The sequence below is a fragment of the Rhincodon typus genome, chromosome 1 (assembly GCF_021869965.1).
Source record: "Rhincodon typus isolate 14 chromosome 1, sRhiTyp1.1, whole genome shotgun sequence".
NCBI classification, from domain to species: Eukaryota; Metazoa; Chordata; class Chondrichthyes; order Orectolobiformes; family Rhincodontidae; genus Rhincodon; species Rhincodon typus.
This window is the reverse complement of record NC_063332.1, coordinates 55,755,122-55,782,205: the sequence shown is the minus strand read 5'-3', so window position 1 is coordinate 55,782,205 and position 27,084 is coordinate 55,755,122. Positions and strand designations below refer to the sequence as shown.

The following is a 27,084-nucleotide window of genomic DNA, read 5'->3' as shown; positions in this document are numbered from 1 at the left end:
GCGAAGGAATTGGGAATAGGGGATAGCATTTTTGCAGGAAGGTGGGTGGGAGGAGGAGTATTCTAGGTAGCTGTGGGAGTCGGTGGGCTTGAAATGAATATCGGTTTCTAGGTGGTTGCCCGATATGGAGACAGAGAGGTCCAGGAAGGGGAGAGAGGTGTTAGAGATGGTCCAGGTAAACTTAACGTTGGGGTGGAAGGTGTTAGTGAAGTGGATGAACTGTTCGAACTCCTCGTGGGAGCATGAGGCGGCGCCAATACAGTCATCAATGTAACAGAGGAAGAGGTGGGGTTTAGGGCCGGTGTAGGTACGGAAGAGGGATTGTTCCACGTAACCTACCAAGAGGCAGGCGTAGCTTGGGCCCATGCGGGTACCCATGGCCACCCCCTTTGTCTGTAGGAAGTGGGACGAATTGAAAGAGAAGTTGTTGAGGGTGAGGATGGGTTCGGCTAAGCGGATGAGGGTGTCCGTGGAGGGGGACTGGTCGGGCCTGCGGGACAGGAAGAAGCAGATGGCCTTTAGGCCATCTGCATGGGGAATGCAGGTGTAGAGGGACTGGATGTCCATGGTAAAGATGAGGTGTTGGGGTCCGGGGAATTGGAAGTTCTGGAGGAGGTGGAGGGCGTGGGTGGTGTCACGGACATAGGTAGGGAGTTCTTGGACCAAGGGGGAGAAAATGGAGTCCAGATAGTTGGAGATCAGTTCGGTGGGGCAGGAGCAGGCGGAGACAATGGGTCGACCAGGGCATTCAGGTTTATGGATTTTGGGAAGGAGATAGAAGCGGGCAGTGCGAGGTTGGGGAACGATGAGGTTGGAGGCCGTGGGTGGGAGGTCACCTGAGGTGATGAGGTTGTGGATGGTTTGGGAGATGATGGTTTGGTGCTCAGGGGTGGGGTCATGATCAAGGGGGCGGTAGGAGGAGGTGTCGGAGAGTTGACGTCTGGCCTCGGCGATGTAGAGGTCAGTGCGCCATACTACAACTGCGCCTCCCTTGTCCGCGGGTTTTATGGTGAGGTTGCCTCCTCCCACCTCAAGCTGCACCTCCATCTCCTACCGACTAACCTCATCCCGCCCCCTTGACCTGTCCGTCCTCCCTGGACTGACCTATCCCCTCCCTAACTCCCCACCTCCACTCACCTTTGCTGGCCCCATCCCCGCCTCTTCGACCTGTTTGTTTCCTCTCCACCTATCCTCTCCTCTTTCCATCTTCTATCCGCCTCCCACTCCCTCCCTATTTATTTCAGAACCCCCTTCCCCTCCCCCTTTTCTGACGAAGGGTCTAGGCCCGAAACATCAGCCTTTCTGCTCCTATGATGCTGCTTGGCCTGCTGTGTTCATCCAGCCCTGCACCTTGTTATCTCGGATTCTCCAGCATCTGCAGTTCCTACTATCTCCTGGGAGAAAGGGTTGATTTATCAAGAATTGCTAAACAAGTTAGGCTTTTATTCCTGAATGTTTAAAAGAACGAGGAGTGATCTTATTGAAACATACAAGGTTCTCGGGATCTTGACAGAGTAGATATTGAGAAGATATTTCCACAAATGGGGAGTCTCAAACTAAGGGACATAGTTACAGAATAAAAGGGCAGGGCACTCATTTAAAACACAGACGTGTAGGAATTTCCTCTCCCAAAGGGTGGTAAATTTCCGCAATGTGGAGGCTAGCACACTGAAAGTATTTAAAAAGGAGGTAGATAGACTTTTGAAATGACAGGAGAGTAGACAGCTATGCTGAGCTGGCCTGAAATAGGAGTTGAGGCCTGGGTCACAATCTTGTTGAATGGCAGGGCAGGCTTAAGGGGCCACGTGGCTTCCTCCTGCTCCTTTTTATTAATGTTCCTATGTTCTGAAGGCCAGAGTTGCTCATTACAATATTGGCAATGTCATAACAGTGGAGTGTGCTTTTAGACATTGGACACTGTCACTGAGTAGTCATTGACGTCAGTTGGTCTAACTTCCAGCAATCAGAATTGTAGTCTACAGTGAGAAGGCAAGCAGTTCCTGTTGGAGTGAAGATGTTTACTCCCAGCTTCATTCATGATCTTTCCAGGATGTTATGTGTCACCGATGACTCTCTAGCTCATTTAGATTGCAATGCTTGACAAGCACCGATGTGGTCCTTAATTTTACTGGTAATATTTGGTGAAGAACACATATCTTGCCTTCCTCAGACTTGACTCAATGCTTGTTAGCTTGCATAGATATGGTTTAGCATCTTTCTCTCAACTCTGTAGGATGGTAACTCTATTTCTTTCATACAATATGCCATACTGAGCTGTGAGTTCATCTCTCTACATCCAATATGCTATTTGGCAACAGGTGCTCTTAGGCCATCCTTTCACTACTACATTTTGCAACATGTGGAGTGTTGCATCTTGTTGGATAGTTTGCTTGATTTTAGCAGGACACTTGTTTGTTATTGTCAGGCTCTGGACTGTATTGCTGAATTCCAGCACATGTTGGAACTGATGCTTCACATTGGATCTGGACGAATTCACACTCTGTTGTAGCATCTCCTACTTCCTTCATTGTAAGTGCTACTCTTGGAAGCATGATGCAGTGTTCATTGAACTCTCTTGCTTGTATGTCATATCCATACAGTATCCCCGTAAAGGTTAACATTATTTGAAGACACTTTGGGGTAGATACTAGTGATTTGATGAAAATGCTTGGAGCTGGTTAGCTTGTTGTTGGATTTAACTTTCAGTTTGTAGCTTCCAAGTAGTAATTGCTGAAAATGTTCACAAGCATAGACAAGGGCCAGGCACACTTTCTCAATCTGAAGGTAGCAGCATTTAATTTGTGTTCATGCTTTGGGTGCAAATGCAACTTTTTGGTCTTGCTGCTTTAGGATCAGTCTTGGCATCACGCTGCAGGGTGACTTCATCATTTAAATAGAATATGGCTTTTCACTTCAAAGGAAATGGAGTATAAAAGTAAGGAGGTTTTGCTAAAACTAAACAAGGCATTAGTCAAACCCCAGCGAGAACGTTGTGAACAGGCTTGGTCCCTTTATCTAATCAAAGATTTACTGGCATTGGAGGTAATCCAGAGAAGGTTCACTAGGCTGATACCCAGGTATGGAGGGACTGAATGCGAGGAGAGATTGAATTTCTTGGCCTGTACTCATTGGAGTTGAGATGGATGAAAGGTGATGTTATTGAATTACATAAGATTCTTAGCGGACTTGGGGGGTATGAAGAGATTGTTTCCCTTTGTGGGAGAGTCAAGGATTGGAGAGAATACTCTCAGAATGAGGGACATTTAAGACAGAGATGAGGAGAAATTTCCTCTCTCAGAGGGTAGTGGGGGAACCCTTTACCACAGAGAGTGCTCAAGACTGAGCTGTTAAATATATGAAAAGCCAAGAAAGACAGAGTTTTAAGCAGTAAGGGAATCTTGGGTTATAGGGAAAAGACAGGAAGGTGGAGTTGAGAATTATCAGATCACCAATGACCCTGTTGAATAGCAGAGTAGACTTGATGGGCTGAATAACCTACTTCTGCTCTTGCGTTATAGATCTTTAGCCACGTTATTTTTCCGAGCACTTTCTCTCTGGTGATAGTTATTCTACTTATTTCCTCTCCTTCTTTTGTCCTTTGATTATTTAGTAATTTTGGAATGCTGTTAGTGTTTACTACTGTGAAGACTGATGCAGTGTAGCTATTGAACTCCTCTGCCATTTCTTGGCTCCCCATTACTATTTCACCAGCCTCGTTCTTTAAGTGGCCGATGTTAACTTGGGCCCTTCTTTTTCTTTTTATTGATTTCAACGAGCTCTTTCTGTCTGTCTCGATATTACTTGCAAGTTTACCCTGAAAGTTTATTTTCTCCCTCGTATTTTGTTTGATTTTTGTTTTTTTCTTTAAACTGTGCCAATTCTCAAGCTTACCATGAATCTTTGACACATTGTATGTTGTTTTTCTTTAAATTTGATGTTATCCTTAACTCCCCTGGTTAACTATCATTAGCTTTTTCCCTTTCTATAATGCTGCTTTCTCACAGGGATAGAACCTTGCTGTGAGCCATGAACTATTTTCTTAAAAGCCTGCCATTTTTCCTCAACCATACTTGCTGTTAAAGTTCTTTCCCAGCTAGCTCTGCCCTCAATCCTTTGAAATTACCCTTACTTAAGCTTAGCACAGTTGTTTCTGACCCAAGTTCCTCCCTCTCAAATTTTCCCATGAACTGAAACCATTCCATCCATGCCAATCTTTGAGCTACACATTTAGCTCATTGGCTTTATTTACCCTACACCAGTTTGCTTTTGACTGAGGTAGTAATCCTGAGATTATCACCTTGGAAGTTCTGCTTTCTAATTTGGAACTCTATTGGCATCCCTTTGCCATTCCCCATTCAACAACCTAAAATTCACTTTCTAACACGCCTTGTGATGAACGTCAAATACTGGCCATGTCGGCAATGCTCATATTTCATGAAACAATAAAGAATAATGAAGCACCTTAGGATATTTTTTCTACATTAAACATGCTGCAAAAATTTTGGGTGTAGTTGTTCATATATTGTGATAAATCAAATTGGTGTACTTTTCCCAGAGCCAAATATTCAGAATGAAATTATGTCTGCATCCAAAAATTGGAGAATATGTTCCAAACGTAAGAACTCTCTGTTACAATTGCTTTGTCATTGATACCATCCAATTCTTGCTCATTTCTTTAATTTACCTTCTCACTTACTCATTTGCCTCTTCTCACTTTCTTTTTCTCCATTTTCTGAATTTGAATCTTTTGCTATTTGTGAGCAATGCCTTTTCACAGTTTTAAATGCATTGCACTAAATGTAACAATGTGTAATTTGCAGAAAATAATCAGAAGATAAGATTTTCTTACAGAGTGGAATAAACTCATTGTGACACATTGCATCACAAACATCCATTTAAGTATGCATCCTAATTACACAATCTTGTAACTTTAATACAGTGATGTTGTTCTCCTAATCCAAAGGTTAATACTATCTAAATAACTTAACACTGTGGTTTTAATAGGTAATCTGAATGCAATAATGAGAAGCCTTCATTCCTCTTAACAAAATGAATTCTGTTTCTGAACCTGAAACAATCTGCTTAGAACAGAAAGCAGACATTCGATTAAGCATATTAGGCAAAGAGTTCAAGACCTTTTTCAATACACTGTATGTTGTCATCTAATCCACCTGGCATGTTAATTGGAATCTGATAATGCTATAAAAAGCAATGCCTATTTTTCTGTTTGTTTCAACACACAGACATTTAATCCCTTTGCATAGCTTTCAACATGATTGAAGGGAGATTTGGTTCCAAATTATTAATCAGAATTTGGTGTCAGCCTTGCTTCGGTGGGAGCATTCTTGCCTTTCAATAAGAAGGTTCAAGTCCCACCACAGAACCCTGAGAACATATTTCAATCTGAGACTCCAGTGCAATATTCTTAGTTGAGGCATTGAAATAAAGGCTACTTACTCTTTGTGGTAGCAGCAAAAGGTTCCAGGTACCTTTTGAAAATAATATGTTAAGTTCTACCAATTTATTCCTAAATCGTTATGTAAAGAAAGATAATATAACAAAATGGTTTTATTGTTATTTTAGGACCTTGCTGTGTGTGAATTAGACTTACAAACATATGAACATACAAATTGGAGGCAGAAATTGGGAATTCAGCCCCCTAAATCTGCTCTAATATTTTAATATCATGGATGATCTAATTGTTGTCTTTATCCTCCTAGCTACATATGCATTGACTCCCTAATCAATCAAGAATTCATCAACTCAGCCTTAAAAATATTTTATGACCCTGTCTTAATTGCTGTGTGTAAACTGACTATAATATCAAAAATAGTTGGTATGTAAGAGCTTTTGTTAGTGGATAGAAAGTAAGAGAGTAGATAAAGTAATCATTCATTCAATAGAACACCTCCAACTGGAGATCTGCAACCAGTGGTGTTCCACAGGGATCAGTGTTGGGACTCTTGCTGGTTGTAATATAAATATATAAATGATTTGGAGGAGAATGTAGGTGGCCTGATTAATAACTTTGCGAATGACACTAACCTAAGGGGGAGCTGCTGATAGTGAGCAGGATTTGCCAGAGGAAACAGCAGGATATAGGTAGGCTGGAGACTTGGGCAGAGAAATGGTAGATGAAGTTTAATCCGGACAAATGCAAGGTAATACATTTTGGAAGATCTAATGCAGGAAGGAAGTATATAGTAAATGGTGGAACTCTTTCTAGGATCAACATACAGACGGATCTAGGCGTACAAGTCCACAGTTCCCTGCAAGTGGCAACACAAGTGGGTATGGTGGTCAATAATGGATATAGCGTGGTTGCCTTCATTGATCAGGACATAGACTATAAACGTTGGCAATTAAAAACTGAAAGAACTGTAAATCAGGAACAAAAACAAAGTTGCTGGAAAAGTTCAACAGGTCTGGCAGCATCTGTGAAGGAAAGAACAGAGTTAACGTTTCAGGTCCGGTGACCCTTCCTCAGAACCCATAAATATAAAAGTTGGCAAGTCATGTTGTACTTGTATAGAACTTAGGTTAGGCCAGATTTGGAATATTCTGTACACATCTGGTCATCATATTACAAAAAGGATGTAGAGACTTTGGAGAGGGAACAGGAATGGTGTATCAAGAGGTTGTCTGGTTTGGAGGCTATTAGCTATGAGGAGAGATTAGAAAAACTTAGTTTGTTTTGGCTTGAAAGTCAGACAATGAGGGGCTACCTGATAGAAGTTTACAAAATTATGAGAAGCATGGATAGAATGGATATTCGGAGTATTTTTCCCAGGGTAAAATGTCAATTACTAGGGGATGTAAGTTTACAGTAAGACAAGGTAAATTTAAAATACATGTGAGAGGCAGATCTTTTACACAGAAGGTGACAAGTGCCTGGAATGTGCTGGCAGAGGAGGTGGTGGAGGCAGATATAATAGCAACATGTAAGAAACTTCTTGCAGGATATATGAATAAGCAGGGCATAGAGTGATACAGACTACATCAAGGCAAAAGGTTTTTTTGTTTACAAAGGCATCATGTGTTGGCACAGTCTTCAAGGGCTGAAGAATGTGTTCCTGTGCTGTATTGTTCAGAACAAAAGACAGGAGAAAATATCATGGGGAAAGAAATGACAGAGGCATTGAACAATAATTTTGTGTCCATAGATTCAGGAATATCCCATAAGACTGGAAATTTGCAAACGTTACAACACTTTTCAAGAAAGGAGGGAGAGAGAAAATACGGACTTACAGGTCAATTAGCCTAACCTTGATTATCAGCAAAATGCTGGAATCTATTATTAAAGAAGTGTTAACAATCCACCTAGAAAAGCATAATAAGATTAGAACATGTCACCATAATTTTACAAAATACCTTAGTTTTAAGTAAGATGCTGCACAGAAGTTTAATAAGCAAGATATGGGCACATGGAATTGGGGTAATAGATTAGCATGAATAGTGGATTAGTTAATGGACAGAAGCAAAGAGTAGATTTAAATGTGGCATTTTCAAGTTGGCAAGCAATGAATAGTGAAGTGTCATCAGGGTCAGTTCTTGGGCCTCAGCTATTTGCAATCTACTTTCGTGACTTTGGTGAAAAGAAAGGTTATCACAGTGCTCGGGACCCAAGTTCAATTCCATCCACGGACGACTGTACATGTAGAGTTTGCACATTCTCCCTGTGTCTGCATGGGTTTCCTCCGGATGCTCCCTTTCCCTCCAACAGTCTAAAGATGTGCAGGCTCGGTGGATTGGCCATGGTAAATTGTCCCTGGCATCCAGGGATGTGCAGGCTCATTGGATTGGCCATGGTAAATTGTCCCTGGCATCCAGGGATGTGCAGGCTAGGTGGATTGTCTATGGTAAATGTAAGGTCACAGGATAGGGTAGGGGGTTTGGTATGGATGGGATGCTGTTCTAAGGGTCAGTGCAGATTCAATGGGATAAATTGTCTCTTTCTGCACAGTAGGGATTCTATGATATAAAGCTAGGTGGAGAGATGCTACTACATTGAGCCACAGTTAACCATAAAGAGTAGTCAACAAGTGGAATAAAATTCTAGATGGTATAGTGGAGACAAAAACCCTAGAATAACTACAAGTCAATTGGATTCTACAATACAGAGGGGTAGGGCTGGTGGAGGTATGGCATTAGGATCTTTCAGGTTGCAATGCATTATGGTGGACTTAATAGCCCTTTGTCAGATTTAATTTTCCTGCCTGATGCTGAAATAATAGTGAATTTATAGATTTCATTCTCTAATTTCCATGTGTGACCACTCCCAACTCTCAATGATAGGTTGCATACTTGTTTCCAGTGTGAAACCAGATGTTTTTATTGTTTTATTGCTCATATTGCATAGATTACACCAGCACAGATTGAAATAGTTAACAGAATCACGGGGATTGTAAAGTATTCTGATCATTTCATCATGATACTACATGACCAAATTGTAAATTCGTGAACAGAACACTCTTATTGGGCTAACACAAACATCTGAGTCAAAATGGACATTTATAATTGTGTAAAGCAGCCAATCAATAGCAAATCAAATTGTTGGTAATCTGCTATCGTATGTATACCATTTTTATTACATTTATACATAACTCCCTCATCTGGAGTGGCAGTTATGTTCAAAAATAACCTCTTGCCAGATATTTTTGCAGAAATATTCACAGATCTCAAACATAATGAAAAGTGAAATGATTTATTGATGTTGCTGTTTAATGAATTTGCTTTGTAAATTTCAAATCTACACATACATTGTTTGAAGAATTTGATATGTTTGGTAACTAAATCTTAATAGCTTACAGCAATACTGTTTAATTATCTACAAGCCTTTGCAAAGGGTCATATTCAAAAACTGTTAACTTATGTTTCTCTTTCAGATGCTAACTGAGCTGTTGGGTTTTTTTGGCAATTTCTGTTTCTATTTCAGATTAGCAGCATTCACACATCTCTTTTTATTCTGTATTTGTGTCTTTAATTACCATGGACTAGGCTGAGTCTGCCACTACACAAAGCTTAAAAATCAAAAGCAAAAATTATGACTATAATTATACTGCATCTAATGGCAACTGCATTGTACAATCCACAATCTTTTCATGCTGCAGGCTGATCTCAGTCTGATCAGTAGTGTTGCTACAACTACATCATGTATGGGCCCTGCTCTTTCTGCAGTTAGGCTTTTATGTTAAAGGATTGATGTGGTAGTGGGAGCACATGGAGAAAGTGTCAATTTTTGATCCAATGGTAAAACAAAGTTGCACTAATTTCCAATAGATTCAATGAATTATCTATTTTGAAACGGAGGGTTTACATTGGATAGGAATTATAATCACAGCCAGTGTAAAGCTGAAACACTGAGGATGTGGACCTTATGTCATGTTATTTTAGTATGTGTGATGTCAGATGATCTGACAAACAAGTAATCCACTACTTTCTGCATCAATTAACCTCAAAGTACTCCTGATCAATGCACAAGTGCAGTATAGTTCAACCCTAAACGAATAATGTTTAAACCCTGAAGAGGTAGCAAGAAAGACCAGTTGTTTTGCTCACTTCTTGAATTTGTGCAACAATGACATTCATGAATTCTCCAAAAATAAGTAGAATTCTTCAGAGTTTAGGCTATTAATAGTCATCCTATCATCATTCTGTTCAAAGTCTCTTTATTTGGCTCTATTTGTCTATCTATTTCTACCAGTCAAATCTTGCTATTAATTTGTATAGATCAGTTCTCAAAATCAGCAGATTGGGTCTGAGAAGAAATTTTGGTTGATCACTGTATGCAAGGAATACTGGAAAATCAGTTTGATCATTCTATGCTTGAAGAGAAGTCCATACAATTTCTCTCACATTGTGAATCAAAAACTAGGAGCAGGAGTAGGCCATTCATCCCTTCAAGCCTCATTTAATATGATCATTGCTCATCCTCTCTCTCTCAATGCCATATTCCCACTTTCTCCCCATACCATTTCATGCCTTTAAAATTTACAAGTTATCATCCATCTCTTTCTGCAATATATTCAGTGACATGGCCTCCACAGCATTCATGGTCAAAATTTCCACAGGTTCGCTACCTATTGAGTGAAGATATTTTCCTCAACTCAGCGCTAAAAGGTCTATCCCATATCTTGAAACTGTGTCTCATGGTTCTAGACACCTCAACCAGGAAAAATTCCTTACTGCATCCAGTTTTTTCAGCACTGTTATAATTTTATTAGCTTCAATCAAACACTTTCTGGCCCTTCTGAAGTCTAGTCAATACAGGCTGAATTGAAAAAATTTCTCCTCAGAAGGCAGTCCTGTCATCCTCAGTACAGGGAGCGCGGTGGTGTGTTGAAGCAGCAGGCAACTGGAAGCTCAGGGGCATTTTTGCAAACAGAACGTAGGTGTTCTGCAAAACTGCAGTGATCCACTGGACTGCTACAATGCTCCAGTGAAGTTCAGCGCAAGCTGGAAGAACAACATCCGATTTTCCTCTTGGGAACCCTGCAATCTTCCAGACTCAATATCAAGTTCAATAATTTTGGAGCCTGAGGACCTTTTCCAATGTCTTTACCCCAACATCCACACACACCAGGCCTTGTCATCATGTGGGGCTGCTACCACAAACAAACCATTGTCAGACACTCATGATCCCCATTAGCAGCTATTGATTCTCCCAGGCTAACATTTACCCATTTCTTCGTCTGCCCAACAATTTTTCTCCATCTCTCTGGGCTCCCTGTCCACGTATAGTTTTCTCCTCCCCCTTCCCTCAACCCTTCTCTGGCATTTATACCATCCTTTTCCTACCGACAATGAGTTCTGAAGAAGAATCACTGGAACTGAGACATTAACTCTGCTTTCTTTCCACAGATGCTGCAAGACCTACTGAGTTTTTTCAGCAACTTCTGATTTCCAGTATCTGTAGTTCTTTGGTTTTTTTGACCATTGAGGTCACGTTTGCTTGTCTCCTTCCCACTTCCATAAAACTTGTTTGTGGATCCTCATCACTGTTTCTACCTGTGTAAATGGTACTGATATGGACCAAGACCTCTGACTGTTTACCCTCCCAGTTCAGAATTCTCTGCAGCTGCTTGGTGCCATTTGGCCCATTGAACCACACCAGCCCTCCAGAGGCCATACCACCCTATCAATGTAACATTAGCATTTTCCATAGCTAATCTACCTAGTTTGCATTTGCCTGGACACTATGGGCAATTTAACATGGCTAATCCATCTAATCTGCACATCTCTGGACTGTGGGAGGAAACCACAGCACCCATAGGAAATCCACACAGACATGGGGGAAATGTGCAAACTCCACACACACAGTAACCCGAGGGTGGAATCCTTGACCCTGGCACCAGGGAGGCATCCTCCCGTCCTGGATTCCCATCTGTCTGAAATCCAAGTCTGTCCGTGATCATAGAATTCCTTCTCGTTATTGCTTTTCCAATTTTCCTCTCTCCCTCCCTGTGATGCTGTCGCCTTGGCTCTGGCTGTAGAGGCACTACCACCCTCACCACTATTTCACACTGAATATTAGTTGGAAAGTGGGATGTGATTAGGACTTTCCTGTATTATATGCTTGGTCTTCCATAATTGCGTGAAAGTCACCCATTCCCTCTTTATCTGACACTGCAAGGTAACCACATCCAGAAACATTGCTACCCATGTAGCTCTCATCCCGACAGATGAAAAGAAGTGATAGCAGCTGCTACTGAAATTTTGAAACCCAGAATCTAAGTTCCTCTAGCTGGTGACTCTAGCTCTTGTACATGTAGTTGTCCTGAGAATGAGAAGTGTCCTAGAGATCCAATTGGAACAGAATATGTAGTCTGTGGAACCTGGTGACCTACTATTCTACTGGTTGTGAGATTAGAAAAACTCACAGAAGTAATCTAAGAACTAATTTAAAATATTCACCAGTTAGTTACTCATAGAGTCATACAGCACAGAAACAGACCCTTCGGTCGACCTCCCCACCTACGTCCGTGACACCACCCACACGCTCCACCTCCTCCAAAACTTCCGATTCCCCAGTCCCCAACACCACATCTTTACCACGGACGTCCAGTCCCTATACACTAGCATTCCCTATGCAGATGGCCTCGGCTTCTTCCTGTTCCGCAGGCCTGACCAGTCCCCCTCCACTGACACCCTCATCCGCTTAGCTGAACTCATCCTCACCCTTAACAACTTCTCTTTCAATTCCTCCCACTTCCTACAGACAATGGGGGTGGCCATGGGTACCCGCATGGGCTCAAGCTATGCCTGCCTCTTTGTAGGTTACGTGGAACAATCCTTCTTCCGTAGCTACACTGGCCCTAAACCCCACCTCTTCCTCCGTTACATTGATGACTGTATCGGCGCCACCTCGTGCTCCCACAAGGAGCTTGAACAGTTCATCCACTTCACCAACACCTTCCACCCCAACCTGAAGTTCACCTGGACCATCTCTGTTACCTCTCTCTCCTTCCTGGACCTCTCTGTCTCAGTTTCCATCTCTGGCAACCACCTGGAAACCGATATCCATTTCAAGCCTACCGACTCCCACAGCTACCTAGAATGCACCTCCTCCCACCCACCTTCCTGCAAAAATGCCATCCCCTATTCCCAATTCCTTCACCTCCACCGCATCTGCTCCCAGGATGAGGCATTCCACTCCCGAACATCTCAGATGTCCTCATTTTTCAAGGACCGCAACTTCCCCCCCTCTCAGCGGTCGAGAACGCCCTCGACCGTGTCTCCCACATTTCCCGCAACTCATCCCTCACACCCCCTCCCCGCAATAACAACCAAAACAGAATCCCCCTCGACTTCATGTACCACCCCACCAACCTCCGGATCCAACGCATCATCCTCCAACACTTCCGCCATCTGCAATCCGACCCCACCACCAAAGACATTTCTCCCTCCCCACCCTTATCTGCTTTCAGGAGGGACCACTATCTCCGTGACTCCCTTGTCCGCTCCACACTCCCCTCCAGCCCCACCACACCCGGCACTTTTCCCTGCAACTGCAGGAAGTGCTACACCTGCCCCTACGCCTACCCCTCAGCCCCATCCAAGGGCCCAAGAAGACCTTCCACATCAAGCAGATATTCACCTGCACATCTGCCAATGTGGTATACTGCATCCGCTGTACCCGTTGTGGCCTCCTCTACATCGGGGAAACCAAGCGGAGACTTGGGGACCGCTTTGCGGAACACCTACGCTCGGTTTGCAACAAACAACTGCACCTCCCAGTAGCGAACCATTTCAACTCCCCCTCCCATTCCTCAGACGACATGTCCATCCTGGGCCTCCTGCAGGTTGCTACCCGAAGGTTGCAGGAACAGCAACTCATATTTCGCTTGGGAACCCTGCAGCCCAATGCTATCAATGTGGACTTCACAAGCTTCAAAATCTCCCCTCCCTCTACCGCATCCCAAAACCAGCCCAGCTCGTCTCTGCCTCCCTAACCTGTTCTTCCTCCCACCTATCCCCTCCTCCCACCTCAAGCCCCACCCCCATCTCCTACCTACTAACCTCATCCCGCCTCCTTGACCTGTCTGTCCTCCCCGGACTGGCCTATACCCTCCCTAACTCCCCACTTACACTCACCTTTACCGGCTCCACCCCCACCTTTTTGACCTGTCTGTTTCCTCTCCACCTACCTTCTCCTTTATCCATCTTCTATCCGCCTCCCCCTCTCCCTATTTATTTCAGAATCCCCTTCTCCTCCCCCATTTCTGAAGAAGGGTCTAGGCCTGAAACGTCAGCCTTCCTGCTCCTCTGATGCTGCTTGGCCTGCTGTGTTCATCCAGCTCTACACCTTGTTATCTCCCTTCGGTCTATCTCAATGCCTTTTAAATGGTGTACTCGCCCATCAATACTTTTCGTTGTGCTGACATCGCTTTTTAGTTTTAAACGAAAACAGAAGTAGCTAGAAAAGCTCACCAGGTCTGGCAGCATCTGTGAAGAAAAATCAGTGTTAGCGTTTCAGATCTGGTGACCATCCCTCAGAACCAGACCCAAAACGTTAGCTCTGATTTTTTCTTCACAAATGCTGCCAGACCCGCTGAGATTTTCCAGCTACTTCTGTTTTTGTTTCTGATTTGCAGCATCTGCAGTTCTTTCGGTTTCCTTTTTAGTTTTGTCTATTATTTCACTGTCTTACACTCTTATACTCTCCAGGCTCTGGACCCAAACTTACTCAGGCCTTCTACTTTTGCATGTTGGTCTCTAGCATTGTTTTCCCTCAGGCTTAATCTCTTAGTTGCCCATTGGCACCCTGCTACAGCTTTTACCTGTTGTCTTATAACACTGCTTCCTCTCAATTTAATTCAAAGCACGTAAACCTGTCACAAGATCATATAATTAAGTCACATTACATGAGAAAATGTACCCTGCAAATCTATCCAGGGAAGATAAATGAATTATTTCACAAATGTAGGTTCTGAATGCACAGCGTGCGTGTCAGAAGAACAATTTGTTAAAATTACCTTCATGTGCTGTGTCAAACAACAAAAGAAAATTGACTGGATATTGTTTTTGATTGTCTTTTATTTTCCCCAAAATGTCCACATTTTGACATCAAAACATGCACCACAATAAAGCTGTAATTTTCAGTCTCCTATATAATTAATCAATTGTTTTAATTACAGACATCGAGCTGTGTGTTCAGTTGTTTTTTGACAATACTTTCATCTTATTTACTACTCCGTAGTTCATCTGTCAAAGTTCATCAGAACTATGTAGAATGCTTTTTTTTAAAAAATGTGATTGTTGATGGATTGTTTTGGAACTGTATCACCTTTATCACGCATTTCCTCCATTATTTTCTTTATAATATACAAATATTGACTTTTTTTAAAGGTTGTAGCATCGAAACATTCCTTACTTCAATTAAAATGGCCTAGTACGGACTTCTATTCAGTCCAAAAAGGCATTATTAATGTATGGGATGTTGTGACACAATAACCATTAAAAAACAGTGACTATTTGTGTAATAAACCATTTTTAAGATGTCAGTAAAAGGTTCCATCTTTACTTTTCCAGACTGAACTACATCCAGGAATACAGGCAGATAAAGGAGGGTTCATCTGGAAAGATAGGTGGATAACCCTTATATGTCTTTATGTCGTTGTTAAAGGGTTATCTTCTGTTATTTTATCAAAATTACCATTATGCATGTACAATGATGTATGCACAACATTGCAACGGGCCAGCATTTATTTCTTGTTTTGTTTTGTAGGGAAGAAAAACTCACTCCTTCTACATAAGGTCCAAAGAGATCTGAACACTGGTGTTTTTGATAATCAAGAGACTGAACTACTCAAAAAGATGGTAAAACAAGACCGAGAGATGGTGCAATTGACGGAAACGCCTCTTAATACATCATTCAGTATATTTCCTCCATTCTCTGTCAACTCAGTCATCAGAGCTTCTTTGCAGTCACAACCACCAAACATAGCTCAGTTAGATTTTCAGCAGACTTCTTCACCAAATTTGAATACCAATTCACCATCTTCTCAGTCGTACACTAGACCACCCCAGCTGGTTCACTCTGCAGCCAGCCAGAGTTCCCCCACACCCAGCCCACAGGCAGTGGTGCCATCACCGAGTTCTTTTAACGCTGTAGTTTCCAGTCCTTCCGTTCAGAGTCCATTGGCAAGCCGAACTTTCCAATATGGTTCACCAACTGTGTCACAGATGTCCTTGATGCAGCAGGCACAAACCCCAACTCAACGGCGCGATTCCAACAAAAGCACACAGGGTTTGCAAACAAGCAGCCTAAGCAGAGAAGCAAGACCCCTCTCAGCATCGCAGCCCTCTCTGCCTCATGAGGTGACACCATTAATTGTCAAACCGCATCCATCTTCGGGAGAATTGTTAGCAGCGGTACCTGTCTCCAGTACGCAGAGTACCGGACCTCAAGGAGGAATCCGAAGCACTGTTCCTCAAAGAGTGGCCCTCTTCCGGCATATGTCCTCAGGAGCTCTACCACCACTTCGAGGACCACAAGTAGCCTCACCAGCCCAAAAGAGGGAGACATCTACAGCCTTAATTACAGATACTAATCAAGGAAGACCACGATTTCCCTCTAATTTATGACCCTAATTGTTTTGTTCAGTGTCGATTTGTTATCGTTAATTACTGAGATTCTTCACCAATGTCAATTACAAGGTAACCTCATCGCTCATGAGGATAGTCTTATCACCTTCTGACAGATTGGACACTGCTGTCCTCAATTACATGCACAGCTCAACGAATGTAAAATGTGACAGAATAAAAAAAATTATAAATCATAATTTTCAGAGTTCTAATTAGTACATCACCAGTCTTCCTCCCCCATGGATTTTGGACATGTTGAATTGTTTTATAAATACTTGTAAAATAAGAGCAATGTAATAATAACTCATCAACTGGATCAATATTATTGTTGAAACAAAATCTATTTGAGCGCACAACAATGCATATCCAGTTCAGGACAGAGTTTTTAAAAGTGTATCAATGCTGCTCCATATAGCATCACCTACACCATTCAGTGTTTCTTGCTTGAGAACTACTCATCAAGATATTGTGTTCTTTATCAACAAAGCATGGAACATCTAATATATTTTGTAATGAACTTTCAATCGATAATTCTGTAAATTATGTTCCAGTATTATTCTGGGTGATATTTCTGCATGTTCATAGATGTACTAAGGACCAATTTTTAAAAAAAATCTGACATCTCTTCTAAATTGGCAAGACATTCCTTGTTTCAGCTTCAATGTTAAATGTATGCTTCATTTTAATGGATTCCGCTAAAGAACATTTACTTATGACATGCAAATGGACAAACGAATGCATCCATATCTTCAATGTTAGTATAAATACAAATTTGCTTGTTGTGGTAACTAGGAAGTTTTCATTCATACTTTTTTTTCCTTCTTTGTTTCATTATTTCCCGTGAAGCTTTGATGAAATGAATAATTTGTAGATCAGGAAGGTAGTTTAAAAAGAATACTATCATAGGCATGGCATCAATTGATGCCTGTGAATACTGTACTGTGCAATTTTATCATTGCAATGTCTTATTTCATTAAAGCAGTATTTTTATGGGTTAGATAACACCTACCAATCAGGTTAAACAGATCTTTTTCCTTTATTTTGTTTCTTTGTTTTTACATATTTATTAACAGTATCTTGTTTGCTTAAAATTTGTAGTTCATATGTGTTGATTTTAGAAAACAAAATTTTTTCTTGTATGATGTCACAATACATCATTAAAGATACATTTAAAGCCGTACTCTCAAATAATTCAATTGGTATTTTAAACTCCTTAATAAATGAACATTGTTTATAAAATATTTCTACTTTTTGTTTCTATAAACATAACTTTGAAACTTTTTTTTTAAAATACGGGGTCTATGGTCTTAACACTGGTTGAAAATTTATGGAAAGCACTATTTCCTATCAGTGTGATTTAATTTTGTGTCAAAATTTCGACAGTTCTGAATGAGTGATCAGGCGAAACATCATGGTCATGTTCATCTCTTTCAATGCGGCTACAATATTTTTCAAATAGCTTTTCATCATTCAACTTATGTATAATTATGTTGAAATAATGATGCAACAGACTGAAAACATGTTGATTAATTCAATCACTTTGATGCAAGAGAGAATATGGCTTTAACATCAAAGTATGTTTATCATGTGCAGCACAAATGGCTACATATTTTTGAAATACAAAATAATGATTATTAATATAGGAATTAGGTGGAACAAATAAAGGAAAAGGATTATTTAAGTAGAAAATTGTGTTTGTGGGGTTCCTTTTTATGTTTCTATGTTTCTATGTTTTCACATTTTTTTTCTTTCCTTTGTATTTATTTCATAAGGATTGTCATTGCAAAGGATATTCTTACGCTATTGTGTGCCTAAAATGTGGTCATTTTATCTATGTATGTATGCAAAGGAAAGTTAAGTTTTTTTTCTTAAATGTCTGTCTTCATAATTTCAGAGAAAATTATTAGAAATCCAGAAAGCCATATGAACTGATAAAACCATCCGTGTTGTAGTTACAAAATCAGGTTTATGCTCATTACAGATGGCACAAATTAATGTATAAATCAATATTTATGCAGAAATTGACTAAGATTGACTAGAATTATCATAATGTAAAATATAAAAGACACATATATATATAGATATTTTGAATTCCTGGTGGTGACACCATGACCTCTAATAGTTCATCTTTGTATATATCTATGTTAAGATATGATAATGCTGTACAATTTCACAGTAGTTCTCATGTTCATTAACTCCATGTGGCAAAACAGCGAATGTTTGGATAATGGTGCTATTGAGAGAAACATTGAATGTAACATTCTTGTTGAAAGACAACATAGTGGATAAGCTAAATTTTTTTTTGCTGTCTTTGCTTGTAATGAAACTTTAATGAACATAAAAGGAACAAAATATTAAAAGTCAAACGTTATCAAAGTGAGTTGCTCAGCCTGTAAAACTAAAGTGGTTTTCGAAGGAAAAATTAGCCAAATGACAATATTTGGCATAGAAATCCATTATGACACCTAAAAATCAATGATCAGAGATGTCACTTCCATTTACCCTGTACTCACATAACTTTTTTAGATCTTAGAATTCTATTTGTTTAATGTAAAGTACTTTTATTCATAATTTCTTGGTAGAACGAACTTAAACATAGCTAGAAGGAGACAAGAAGTGGAAGGTATTTGCCTTCCACTCATTAGAACTATGATTAAAAAAAACAGAATTGAAGGGACACATTTTATACTGTGTGGGAAGAGGGTGCTGATAGTTGGACCATGATTGCTTGGAAATGCAGCAAGAAGAGTTCAATCTAAATTCTCAGACCGGGTTTTAGTTCAATCCTGCGACATAGGCATCACTGGCTGGACCAGCATTTATTGCCTGGTTGCTCTTGAAGATGGGTGAGCTATCGGAGCTTTCAGAGCCTCATTCCTCCTTCAGGTGTTAGTGAGAGAGGTAGTATCAGACACAGAATTTTTAAGTAAAAGATCAAAGGGTCACACCACTGATGAGGATATATTAAACAATCCTAAGATGCTGTTAAATCTTTAGTCAGTTAGGTTTTAATTGCTTAATATGTATATGTAAATTCCCGAATTCCTTCCAAGTCAGTGTCCTGAGAGAACTAAAGGTTTTATCAGTGTAAAGAAGAGGTGACATTTTAGGTCAGACAATGCATGTTAGGTGTGAGGCCTTGTTTAGAATCTGTTTGTGTTTTGCTTTGGAGTCAGACTAGTTTTACTTCTAATGTAGGAATTTGTAAAATGCCACATTAACTGATTGTCTACAAATTGTGTGCTTTTTGAACAAAATAGAATGTATTTGCAAATACAAATTCACCCCTTAGATTCACGAGTGTGTGTGTGTGTGGGACAGAGAGAGTGTGTGTGAGTGAGGGAGAGAGAGAAAGTGTGTGTGCGTGTGAACCACTGCAATTCTTGTGCCATAGCTAAATTCACAATGATGTTAGGGAGGGAATTCCAGGATTTTGACCCAGCGGCAGTGAAGGAACAGCGATATATTTCCAAGTCAGGATAGTGAGCGGCTTTGAGGGGAACTTGCAGATGATAGTGTTTATGTCTCCATGACTCTTTTTATTTGAGCTTTGCCAATTGCTGCTACATCCCCATGGCAACACCTGGACCAATCAGAATCTACCTGTCTTGTCTGAGAATTAGGATTGACAGCCAACTACATCTCCAAGCCCTGAAGATCCAAGCAATTGGCACCTTCTTTTCATATTGTATAAATGATGTCCCTATGTTCAAGTCTGTTTCTTGCATCCTGGTTCTGGTAAGTACAAGACGTAAAGCTTGAACTTCTTATCTCTTTTTTTCAATTTTTTTACAATTCAGTTTTGGAATGTGAGCATTACTGGTAGGCTTGTATATATTGCCCATCCAAAGTTGTAATGAACTCTTGTAGTCAATCTGCTGTAGGTATACTTATGATGTTAGGAAGAACATACCAGGACTTTGACCTAGCAACAATGGAGAAATGGAAGCATAGTTCCAAGTTAGGATGATGTATGACTTGGAGGGAAGCGTGAGGGTCGCGAGGTTCTGATGCATCAGTTAGGAAGTTGTGTCAGTGTGAGGAAGACTTCACCTGAAGAAGACAGTGACCAAGTGACCATATCTGGGAATTTGAATAGTGGGAATTCAACTGGTAAATGTTGTGTAAATTGAATTTTAGATTAAAAGCCAGTTTCTGTCCTAAAACTAGCAGTAAGTTAAGGTAGCCTGGTTGAAAAGGCAGTTACTAATTATGGCAGTTTTCTATCAATTATGTGAAATACCTTGCTTAAATAAGGCCCTGATTAAGGGTCAGAATAGGTTTTGAAGAAAGCTAAGTTAGATAGTGACTTATCACAGCTGTATATATGAAACAGAGTTTTGAATCTTATGATTGATAAGAAGCATGCTCAGTAGAAGTAGACTTCACCTGTGTGAAGCAGATGTTGGGTGTGTGTTTCTGGGAATTTGATTCAAGTTGGATTCGGTGCATAAGAGAAAAGAGTTGGTTTAAACAAAGGTTTCCTGCAATAAATAGAATACTGAATGAGGAGATAAGTGAAGGGTAGAGAGAGGAAGTGTTTTATTCCACAAACTTGCTTCCACTTCCAACATTTTATTTCCAATTTCTTGCAGCAGAAGGAACAAGTAAATCAGTAACTAGTATAATTAGAAACTAATGTTTGTCGGTCCTATTGGAATTCTACTGCTTCATCAATATTGTTAGGTTTACTGCCAGGGGCTAAAATATTTTGGAAACATAAAAATTAGGAGCAGGAGTCGGCCATTCAGCCCTTTGGACTTGCTCCTTCATTCAATATGATTATGGGTAATCCTCTATCTGAATGCCAGATTCCTGCTTTTTCCCCATACCATTTGATGCCTTTAACATCTAAAAATATATCTATTACTTCCTTGAATATATTCAGTAACTTGGCTCCACTGCCTTTTGTGATAGAGAATTTCAAAAGATCACTACCCTTTCAGAGAACACATATTCAGTCCTAAATGGCCTACCGCGTATCCTGAGACAGTGGCCCCTGATTTTACATTCCCAAACTAGGGAAAACATTCTCCCTGCAAGTTGACTGTCCAACTCTGTTAAAATTTTTAATATTTGAATCAGATCCACTGTCATCCTTCTAACCTCTAGTGAATACATTCCCAGTTGAACTAAGCTCTCCTTATGGGACAGGCCTGCCATACACAATATGAGCCTAGCCAACCTTTGCTGCACTCCCTCTATGGCAAATATATATTTTCTGAGGTAGCAAGACCAACACTGCTGAAAAATTCCACATGTGGTCTCACCTGTGTCCTGTATAACTGCTGGAAGACATCCCAAGGATATCAAGGATAACTGACCCCATTGTACATTCATACTTCCCAATGCATCATCATGTAAGTAATATGCTGCCTTTCTGTTTTTCACTCTAAAATGTATAACCTGACATTTAGTCATGTTGTACTGCATCTGCTATATGTTTACCCAATCATTCAAATCACCTTGAAACTTCTCTCCATTCTTCTCACAACTCACAATCTGGCATTGTTTTGTGTTGTCAGCAGACTTGGAAATGTTGCTTTTGGTTCCCACATCCAGATTATTTATATATCATGAATTATTGGGGCCCAAGAACATTTCCTTGTGGTACCTCAATAGTTACTACCTGCCACTTGGAAAACAATCCATTTATTCACAATCTCTGTTTCTTATCAGTTGATCAATTTAAATTCATGCTGTGGTTGACCCTTAGTATCCAGGGATGTGTAGGTTCGGTGAATTAGCCATGGTAAATGTAGGGTTATGGGTCTGGGTGAGGTGCTGTTCGGAGAGCCGGTTTGGGCCTGATGTGCCGAATGGCCTCTTTCCACACTGTAGGGTTCCTATGTTTGTATTACAGCCAATCCCATATGTGTCTTAATTTTGCCCTTCAACCTCTGATAAGGACTTTATCAAAAGCCTTCTGAAAATCCAAATATATCATATCTACTGGTTCTCCCTTATCTGTTATACTAGTTACATCCTCAAAAAAAAAGTAAACATTTTTAAACATGATTTGCCCTTCATAAATCAATGCAGCTTTGACTTATGTCATTAATACTTTTCAAGTGGTGTGTTACCACATCTTTTATAATGAACTCCAGCATTTTCCCAACTACTGATGTTAGGCTAACTGGTCTGTAATTACAGAAACATAAAAATTTACATTACAGAATGAGGCCAGTTGACCCTTCGTATCTCGCTCCCAAAAGGGCTACCCAGCTAGACCCACTCTCCAGCCCTTATCTCCGTAGCCCTCTAACTTCATGTCTTTCAAATATATATCTAACTTTCTTTAGAAACCTCCTGTGGAATCCTGCTCCACTACTGTTGCAGGCAGTGCATTTCAAATCTTAATAACTCTGGGTAAAGAAGTTTTTCCTCATCTCACTCCCAGCTCTCTTGCTGACAATCTTGAAATTGTGATGTCTAGTTACTGACATACCAACTAATGGAAATAATAGTTATCTTTACGCTGTCAAAATTGTTCATAATTTTGAACACCTCAATAAAGTCACCCCTTAAATCTTCTATGCTCCAAAGAGAATAAGCCCAATTTCTCTAATCTTTCCTTGTATCTAAAATCCTTTGTTTCTGGTATCATTCTAGTAAGTCTCCTTTGAACTCTTTCCAGAGTTCCAGTATCCTTCCTTAAATAAGGTGCCCAGAACCGAACACAATAAGCAAATGTGGTCCGAGAAATGATTTGTAGAGGTCTAGCATCACTTCCTTGCTTTTATATTCTATGCTTCTACTTATAAACCTATTTATCCTATAAGCCTTCTTAACAACACTTTCAACTTGCCTGGCCACCTTCAGAGAATCATTCATGTGAACCCCGAGGTCCCTCCACTCCTGAATTTTCTGTCCATGTTTCTCCCACCAAAATGCATTACCTCACATTTCTCTGCATTGAAATTCATCTGCCAGGTCCATTTGGGCAACTTGTCAGTGTCCCCCTGAAGTCTCTCAGCATCATCCTTACATTTCACTATTCTTCTTAGCTTAGTAGTTAGAGACTCTGCCCTCAACAACCATCTCCAAATCGTTTATATAAATCAGAAAAAGCAAGGGTTCTGACACCAGTCCCTGGGAACACTACTTTCAACTCCTCTCCAATCTGAGAAATGCCTATCTATCACCATTCTTTGTTTCCTATCTTCTAGCCAACTTCTAATTCATGCTGCCAAGTCCCATCAACCCCAAACATTTCTCTGTATTTTTTCTCTTTCTCCCTTTTTAAATAGTGGAAGGTGTGGGCTGTATTAGTTATGAATAAAGTAATTAACATTTATTGATTAATTAATACATATTACAGATGGCAGGTCAGGAGATGTGCTGTGTAGAATATGGGATCTTCTGGATACCTGAGATAACAAGGTGTAGAGCTGGATGAACACAGCAGGCCAAGCAGCATCATAGGAGAAGGAAGGCTGACGTTTCGGGCCTAGACCCTTCATCAGAAAGGCCCGAAACGTCAGCCTTCATGTTCCTCTGATGCTGCTTGGCCTGCTGTGTTCATCCAGCTCTACACCTTGTTATCTCAGATTCTCCAGCATCTGCAGTTCCTACTATCTTCTGGATACCTATTTGATCCAGGGCAAACGTGTCTGCAGTAAGTACTTACAACTGCAAGAGCTTCAGTTTCGTGTTATTGAGCTGTAAGATAGGGCTGCAGACACTGTGTCACTCCAGGGGGAATGTTACCTGGACAATTTATTCCAGGAGGCAGACACACCTCTTAGGATGGGGTCTTCTAGTGACAAAAAGGTGGGCATGAGCACAAGAACCTCTGCCTTTGCAATTGTCCAATAGGTTCAAGTTTTTCTCAATTTGTTTCACTGAGTGTGAGTGTTGCAGGGAGGATGAGCTAACTGATCATAGCACCATAGTACAGGAACCCACTGAAGGAGGAAGGGGGTGTGGTAAAGAAGAAATGTAATGCTAGTAAGTGACAGTATAGTGAGGGGGATTGACACTGTTCTGTACAGCCAACGGTGCAAATCCAGGCAGCCATGATACCTGCCCCATCACTGGATTTCAGGATATCTACTCTGTGCTGGAGAAGAATTTACAGCAGCAGAGCAAAAATCCAGAGCTCATATTTCACATCAGTACCAACAGCGTAGGTGGTACTGATAAAGAGGTTCTGTTGAAGGCGTATGATAAGTTAGACACTAACTTATAAAGCAGCACTAAAGAACATCAAAGCTAAACATTTCTGGGATACTACATCAACCATGCGCAACTCAGCATGAGATGAATAATGTTAGAGAAGTGAATGCATTCTTTAAAGACTGGAGTGGGAGAAGTTGGTTTTACTTCATGAGATATTGGCACCAGCATTGGGGAGATGGGAGCTGTAATATTGGGAAGATCTATACCTGAATCAGAAATGGGACTGGCAATCTCATGAACTGCATAGCAAGCGAAGTGAGAGATCAAGCTGGGTGAATGTACCAAATCCTACACCTACACCTGTCTTCTATTTATCTATATATATATCAAGGAATAGCATCAAGGCAGGAGAACAAAATACTAACGTGAAAAATGAAGGTCAGAAAATGGACTGAAAGAAAAAGAAGTCAAGACTAGGTGTTACAAAGATAACAAAATAACTAAAGGATCTGTTATTTCATCTATGTTGCGTTCATAACAAAGTAAATGAATTGATAGACCTCATTGAGTTAAATAAACATGATCTGATGGCCCTTATGGAGACATAACTGAAGGATGTCAAGGATTGGGTTTTGAATACAGAGGGGAATATGACATTCAAAAACAATAGGAAACTGGTAAATACAGGTAATACTCCTAATCAGAGATGGCATTGTTGTGAGAATTAGAGATTACTCTGGGAAAGGAGATCAGGATCTAGAATTGGTTTGGTGACAATGAGGAATAGTAGAGGAAAAAATCTACATGTGGAAGTCGTCTACAGACCCCTTAACAGTAACTATTGTTGGATGGAGTTTACACAAAGAAATATAGAATTTTACAATACAGAAGGAGACCAGTTGACCCATCATACCTCTCTCTCAAAAGGGCTACCCAGCTAGTCCCACTCTCCAGTCCTATCTCCGTAGCCCTCTAACTTCATGTCTTTCAAATATATTTCTAGCTTTTTTTTTGAAACCTCCTATGGAATCCTCCTCCACCACTGTCCCAGGCAGTGCATTCCCAGTGATCAGGAAATGGCATAATTATGAATGAATTTAATCTACAGATAAACTACAGAAATCACATTGGTAATAATAGGAAAGAGTGAATGTAAGGTTGGTATTTTAAGCTTTATGAAGGGAAACTATAAAAGCCAAAGTGAATGGGACAGTAGCCTGTAGATCAGTGGAGATGCAACAGTGAACATTTAATGACATGTTTCAAAACAATTGGAATAAGTATATTCCTACTCTGAAGAAAAATTCTATGGGGAGGACCCATCATATGCAGTTAACTGAAGAAGATAAGGAGAGTATTACATTTAACAAAGATTCATGTAGTTTCAAAAAGGTGAGTAGCAGGTCAGGTCTGTGGTAAAAATATAAACAATAGCAGAGAATGACTATCAAGTTCATCAGGACAAATAAATTAGACCATGACAGGAAGCTACCTAGAAAAGTAAAAACAGCTAGCAGTAGTTTCTATAAAGGAAGAATAATGAAAGTAAATGTTGGTCTTTGAAAGGGTAAAAATAAGGAGTTGATAGTGGATCATCATAAATGTGTTCACTGTGCAGGACACAAAATCATCTCAGTAATACCTATAAATCAGGAGGTTGAAACAAGGGAGAGGAACTTGGTGAAATAATAATCATGAAGGAAGTTGTGCTGAGCAAATTGATGGAGCTACAGGTTGATAAGTGCTTGGATCCTAATGGACTTTGTCCTAGGACCTAAAATGAGGTTCTTAATGGGGTAATAGGTGCATTGGTGTTAATTTTCAAAAAGTTCATTACATTCTGGAAAGTTTCCAACCCACTGGAAAATATCAGTTATAACCTTTATATTTGAGAAGGGGGAAAGCGTGGATGGGAAACAGAAAACAGGAAACTACAAGCCAGTTAGCTTGACATCTGTCAGTGGAAAGACAATACTGATTATTAAGAAGATTACAGCTGAGCACTTAGAAAATCACAAAGCAAATCAGCATGGTTTTGTGAAAAGGAAATTCTGTTTAACCAATTTTATAGCTTTCTTTGGATGAGTAATGTATGTTATGCATAAAGGGGATGTTCATTTATATATTTTATTTAGATTTCCAGAAGGCATTAGACAAGCTTCCATGGTTATTGCACAAAGTAGGAGGGCAGAGTTTCCATGGTTATTGCACAAAGTAGGAAGGCAGAGTGAGGGTAACATAGATGGAGAATTGGCTGGCTGGGACAAAACAAGGCATATGCACAAACACGTCTTTTGCAGAAGGGCAGAATGTGATAAGCGAGGTCCCACAGAGGTTTGTGCTCAGCCCTTAACATATCACAATGTATGTCAATGACTTAGACAAGAGGATTACAGTCGCATGGCTAAATTTGCATATGGCATAAAGATAATTGGAAAGCAAGTTTAAAGATGACCCATGAAAAATGTGAAGTTGTTCACTTTGGCAGGAAGAGTGAAAAAATGGAGTAAAAACAGAGAACAACTGCTGAATTCTGAGGTGCAGAGGGATCTAGGTGTTCTAGTACATAAGTCAAAAATGTTAGTATGCAGCTATAGTGCATAAGCAGGAAGGTTAATGGAATTATAACTTTTAGTATGAGAGGGTTTGAGTACAAAAGTAAGGATGTTATGCTTCAATTATACAGGGCATTGTTGAGGCTACATCTCAAATAGTCTGTAAAGGTTAGATCTTACAGAGTATTTGAGATGTAGTCACCCCTACTTCCTTTGTGTCCATCCCAGTAAAACATTCTTCCCAAATTCACAAGCTTTTCCACAAATCCAATTAAGTTTGGTCCTGCTTCTACCACAACGTTTTTTGCAGCTACTGATTTAC

General features: G+C 40.3%; 1 protein-coding gene across 1 annotated transcript in view; it reads left to right on the top strand.

Annotated features, from left to right (window-relative positions):
- Positions 1-16,251, top strand: part of LOC109927560 (potassium/sodium hyperpolarization-activated cyclic nucleotide-gated channel 1-like) — a 269,691-nt gene extending 253,440 nt beyond the window's left edge. The window contains exon 9 of the mRNA XM_048599979.1: positions 15,227-16,251. Within this exon, the coding sequence (XP_048455936.1) occupies positions 15,227-16,086 (860 nt within the window). The 3' untranslated portion in view covers positions 16,087-16,251. The remainder of the gene's footprint in view (positions 1-15,226) is intronic.
- Positions 16,252-27,084: the final 10,833 nt, after the last annotated feature.